The sequence below is a fragment of the Psammomys obesus genome, unplaced genomic scaffold (genome assembly GCF_907164565.1).
Source record: "Psammomys obesus unplaced genomic scaffold, mPsaObe1.curated_primary_1811, whole genome shotgun sequence".
Taxonomy (NCBI): Eukaryota; Metazoa; Chordata; class Mammalia; order Rodentia; family Muridae; genus Psammomys; species Psammomys obesus.
This window is the reverse complement of record NW_026591711.1, coordinates 5,537,347-5,543,346: the sequence shown is the minus strand read 5'-3', so window position 1 is coordinate 5,543,346 and position 6,000 is coordinate 5,537,347. Positions and strand designations below refer to the sequence as shown.

Below are 6,000 nucleotides of genomic sequence, written 5' to 3'. Positions count from 1 at the left end.
CCAGACCTTAATGACCTGGTGTCCCTCCCTAGGGGGATGGGCCAGTTTCCTAGCAACTGTATCTCTAGTGGGTGGGGAAAGAATGCAGTAAGGCAGTCCTTCCCCTCAGGGCATTACTGGACTTCTCCACCCACCTAGTTCAGGCCTTAATAATAGCTGCTAATTTTTAATCTTTTTGGTCTCTCAATACGAGTTTACAACTATCAAGAACTCCAGTTCCAGGGATTCTGACACCTTCTGCTGCCTGCAGAATATACACGCCGGCAAAACAGTCATACACGTTAAATAAAAGTAAGTCCTTGAAAAAGCTCACTGATGCTTACTAAGCTCAACCTTGGGATATGTTTATAAACTAAGCAACAGAAATATTTTTATGTTCAGAGCCAACATCCTAGCTGAAGGAGACAACAGTTATGTAAACAGCACATATGATGAAAGCATCAATTATATGGAACAGAATAGGAAACACGGTAAGGTTATCAGAAGAGGGTCACGGGATACCATGTGTATGAAGTGCAAAGACCCCTGTGACATGTTCTGAAGTCATCCTGATGATGCTCCCCGTTTGTACATGTTCCTTCTCCTTCCCAGTCGTAGAGCAGGGGCTTGCCTCCATGACGTCAGCCTACATGGTATAAATGCTCTTAAGCAGGACAGAATTGAAAAACTAAGGGAATACAGCAGGGGAGCTTGATTAAAGCCTCTTGCCAGCTGAAAGTCAGAAATTCCAGTGTAATTTACAGCATTTGCCACAAAGGTAGCTGACATGGTGATAATACTCCTTATACAGATGTTTCAGATACACATATTAAAATAGCAATGGATCATGTTTGAGGACCTTGATCATTGATACCAATTTTCAAACTTGATAGAATCTAGAATCACCAAGGAGACAAGCCTCTGACCTTGTCTATGAGGGATTATCTGGGTTGGGTTAGCCTCTACCACATCTGTGAGGGATTATCTGGGTTGGGTTAGCCTCTACCACATCTGTGAGGGATTATCTGGGTTGGGTTAGCCTCTACCACATCTGTGAAGGACTATCTAGGTTGGGTTAGCCTCTGACCACATCCGTGAGAGATTATCTAGGTTGGATTAACCTCTGGCCACGCCTATGGGGGATTACCTTGATTAGATAAGTGGACAGCTTTCTTTGGGCTCAGGTCCTGAACTACTTGAAAAGGGGAGAGGGAGCCAACAGGAACATTCATGGTTCTCTGATTCCCAATTGTGAGCAGTTCCCTCAAGCTTACGCTTCTAGGACCCTAGGACTCTCCTGTTTTGACAGACTATCTTAAAACTGTTTGCCCACATAAGCCCTTTGTTCATTTGTCTCCAATATTCTCGTCAGGATATTTTGTCACAGCCATGAAAAAAATCACTAAGACAAAGCCTGAGTGTCTTCACCTTGAGCCAAGCCTCCTTCCTACCTCCTACCATATTCAGCAGTTTTTAAGGAATCTCAATGCAGGTGTGTCTTAGCCTCCTTGTGCTTCTCTTTGTGACTCAGGGTTTTGTTTGACCAGGCTGAAGTCCTATTCAGGCCACCCGCCAGAGACATTCTATAAACCCATCTAGGGAAAAGAGAGAGAAAGTAGGAAGAAAGGAAATGCTTCTCAGCAGCCTTTTGAGATGCAGCTTGCCAGCAACCACGATGCTATCTCTATCTGGCTACTTCTGAGACACTAAAGTCTGAGCTTCCCTTGAGAATCAAAGCCCCACGCTTGAGTGTGCCTTATGCTGTCCTTGAGCGCCCCTCCATTAGCCTCTGTGCTTCAGTCTCTGCTAAGACCTCTTAGGAAGCCCCAGCTCTGCTGCAGCCTGACTTGCCCTGAAGTCCTTTGCTATGGAAAAATCAAGAATCCCTCTTGATTTGAGTAGAGGGCACTGAAAAGCATTCCTTGGGTCTCTGGCCCATGCCCCACTGCTGCTGGCACGGTCTCTGAAAGTGGTAGGTGCTCTGCAAGTAATCGGTAAAATGGAAATCAATGTGCAAAAATGAACTGAGGACAAATTAATAAAGCCATTTTGTGTTTTAAATTATTTACTGACTCAAAAAAAAAAAGTAATGATGAATTGATATGCTTAAGCCACGATTCCTTCCCTACTCACTCATCCTTTTCAAGATGAAATTTGTCACTTGTGCTCCTTGGGGAAGAAGTTGTGAAAAGTCTTGCCTGGTGCTTGAGTTAGTGAATCATAGTGAGTCATCAACATAAAGCTACTTTGGGTAGCTGAGTTATATAGGGCAAAGATGTATTTTGGCTCACAGTTTGGGGCTTCTGGCTTTGACTGTTGAGCCCCATTGCCTTGGGTCTGTGGGAAGGCAAGGCATCTGGCAGAAGCCTGTGGTTGAGAACCGCCTACATTAAGACCCAGGTATCAAGGTGGAAAGAGGCTAGAGTGTTCAAGTCCCCCTGGGAACACCTCTGGGGATCCGAGATGCTCACTAGGATGCACCTCTTAAGGACCCCATAACAGGCATTTTGAAGATTTTAGCTCCTCATTGACATCCACGGGTAACTGAAAGCTGGAGGAAAACCTTTGCCTTCATATCTCTGTCCTTTAACTTTGTGCCATACTCCTGCTTACAATACACATAGCCATTACACACAAGGTGTGTCTGTCAGTGGGGAAAGGAAACTGCCTCCACAGCCACCAGCAGCCAGAGAAACCTCAGCTCAGATAAAGCTCGGTCCTTAACACATATGCCACAGAATTTCAGAATGAGCCAGAGTGAATCGGAGTTAGTAAATGTAATAGGCATTTAGGCAGGTATTCGTAAAGGAAATGATCCATGTACAATCTCAGAACAAAGATGTGGGCTTCGTTAAGGAGTTGGGATTTAAAAGCTGTATTTTAAAATTGTATTTTAAAGCTGTGGTGTTAGGAGTTAAGGATTGATGAGAGATGGACCTAAATAAAGTGAACTCAACTCATGCTGCGCTTCAGGAAGCACCACTCAGTTGTTATATAATTATTTTTATTTTATGTGTACAGGTGTTTTGCCTGTATATATGTCCGTTCACCACGTGCATGCCTGGTGGCCAAGGAGGGCAGAAGAAGGCATCAGATACTCTGGAACTGGAGTTACAAACAGTTGTGGGCTGGCTGTGAGTGGCCATGTGGGTACTGGGAATTGAACAAGTCCTCTGAAAGAGCAGCCAGTCCTCTTAACCACCGAGCTACCTCTCTAACCTCATTTGATGTTTTGAATATTCTTGTTTGAGAGGCGTTTAGGAAACCACATAGGTAATTGCCTTTGCCAGCTGTGTTGAAAAGCTGGGTTCTCAAAAGGCAAACTAGATCTCAGAGTGAGGGCTTATTTCCTTTCTTGTGTCCATTTACTTTTCCCTGTCTTTCTATTTTGCCTTGTGTTACTTAGCCTATTTTATTTCCTGTCAAGGATGGAGGCGCAGGGGCCACTTATTGTCTTAAACCTGCAGTCACTTTGAATTCCAGGAACAGCACCGCCTTACAGGACAGACTGCCCCCCACCCCACCCCAGAAGGCAATGCTGAAGCCTCGAACTGAAGGGATCATTTCCTGAGAAGCAGCTTGCCCCATAAGCAGCAAGTCTTTCTTAGACCACCTTGTAGAATCAGCCAAGACAGTAATCAGCAGATTGTACCTTGACTTTGTGTATACCCTGTGCCCTTGTACCCAGATTCTCTGTTAAAAACTAGAGGTCATCATCAGTCACCCGAAGATGAAGATGAGGTCGCCGGACTCTTCCTGACATCCGCTAGCTCTCCTTCCTCTCGCTGTCACCATTGCTGCTCTTTTTAATTGGCATATTGCATAAGCAGCTGGGCCTAGTCTGCTGGGGCTGGGGCGACTGTCCTAAACAGTCTAGTGGCAGATCCACCATCTCCCAGTAGCACCACCCTGGAGATCAAGTCTTTAACACGTGGGTATCAGGGGACATTCCACATGAAGCCATGACAATACCAAACTGCTTGCTTTGTACACTCAAGTGAATACATTTTGAAGATGGAAACTTCAGTTCCATTGAGAAAAACATGGAGGCATGTAGTTGTGAGCACTGCTGAGTCACCTTGTTGTTCTGGAAGAATCATTTTTTAAAAAGAAATTATTTTCAGCAAGTATATCAGGGAAAAAATTTGAAGAGTGGGTTTTATTGTTCATTTGACACACACACACACACACACACACACACACACACACATCTACCTACCTCAAGGGGTGCTTGGTAACTCTGGGGATTAATTAACTTTCAGTTTCCAAAAATATATCAGGTGAAATAATACTACCCCAGTGCTGAGAAAGGCCTGACGTGAGTTGCACAGAGCCTGAAGCCCTGGAGCCTGTGTGCCGCTCATGTTTCCATTCTGCACAGAGCTAGGGATTACAGGGAATCAATGCAGAGTGACTATCTGGGTGGCATTCAGTTCAGGAACAGCTGCTTTGAATTGATAAAAAGAACGCTCTCTCAGGCTGCCTCGGATCCAGTGCTTTCAGTCTCCCAATCTGAAATGTAGATGGAGCCTGCAGCCAGCTCAGTGCTTCCACACCATGCAAAGAGCAGGCTTGCAGAAGGTAGTCACGAGGCCCCACAGATAACTGAGAGCTGCGGCCCAGTCCCCTGGGTGGAGGTGGCAAGTGACATGAGGCGTGATGTGGGAGGAGGGAAGAAAGCACAGCAGGCAATGGTCTGACTGGTTTTCTCCACCATCGAGCCCCTCCCCACTTTTGTTGGGCCAGCTTTATCGTGGTTTTTCCCTTTTGTGCAACAGTGTGTTTGAAGGAAAGGCATTTATTTGTTGTTGCTGTTTTGCTTATTACTTTACTAATTGAAACGTGATCTCATACAGCCCAGGCTGTCCTTGAACTTACGAGGGAGCCAAGGCTGGCTTTGAACTTCTGATCCTTCTGCCTCCACCTCCCCAGTGCTGATTACAGATGTATGCCACCATGACTGATTTATGGGATCAAACTCAGGACACCTTGGATGAAAGGAAGGCATTCCTACCAACATCCCCAGCTCTTGGCAGAAGGATTGGCAGTGAAAAAGACTTAAATGAGCGCTGTCATTCTTCAGTTAGGCTCAGGTTGTTGGAAGAGTGTGTACTGTGGCTATGTCAGTGGTGAAAGGTACAGCTCTCCAGAAAGATTTTTCTGTTGGTGTCTTCACTAGCATAGTGTGAGACCAGTGGTTAGGCTGGGGAGTGAGTCTGTGTTCGAGGACTTCTTATCATGTGAAAGCACAATGGTAGCATTGTTTTCAGGTCTCCCTTTCTACACTGCTGAGATTGTAGATTGTTGAATGTCCCATAAACCCCAGGGATCATCTCAAGTTATGCAGAAGTTCTATTTTTGTTTGCTTTAGACAAAACATCTTTTTACCTGCTTTTCTGGGTAAAGTTTCTTTGATGCTAGAAAGCTGTGGTTTCTAGAAAGGTTGGGAACCACTGGGACAGCTGGAGTTTTGCATGTGAGGATGAGGTTCTTTGGGGCCACATGGGGCTGTGGCAGTGAGCTGGGATGACAGTGCAGTGGTCAGCTCACCACTGGGCTGAGGGTGATGGTGCAGGCAGAACCACTGTTGGGAGACCAGCCTGAACAGAGCTGGAGGGTGCTCACCATGGGAACCCCGGGCTGCCCTGGGTTCCTGGGGGCTGGACATCTCAGCTCCGTGACTAGCACGATGATCCAGGGTGGAAGCTAAGAGGTTTCTGTCAGGTGACAACACCTTCCTGCTTGTCTTTCTTTTCAGTGCACTTACATCTCAATCGACCAAGTTCCCAGGACCCACGCCATCGTGATAAGCAGACCTGCCTGGCTCTGGGGGGCAGAAATGGGAGCCAACGAACATGGGGTATGCATAGCCAATGAAGCCATCAATGCCAGAGAACCAGCTGCCGAGACGGAAGCCTTACTTGGGATGGACCTGGTCAGGTACAGAACGGTGGTTCTTTGAAACACTTGGCAACGGGAGTGGGAATTAGTTTACCCTATTCCTCCTGTATTGTAAGAAGT

At 46.1% G+C, this 6,000-nt stretch overlaps 1 protein-coding gene across 2 annotated transcripts in view; it reads left to right on the top strand.

The window, feature by feature from the left end:
- The window catches only part of Scrn1 (secernin 1), a 63,938-nt gene that overhangs the window by 29,325 nt on the left and 28,613 nt on the right, over positions 1–6,000 (top strand). For both annotated transcript variants that reach the window (XM_055611877.1, XM_055611878.1), the window contains one exon: positions 5,738–5,919. In XM_055611877.1, the coding sequence (XP_055467852.1) occupies positions 5,738–5,919 (182 nt within the window). The remainder of the gene's footprint in view (positions 1–5,737; positions 5,920–6,000) is intronic.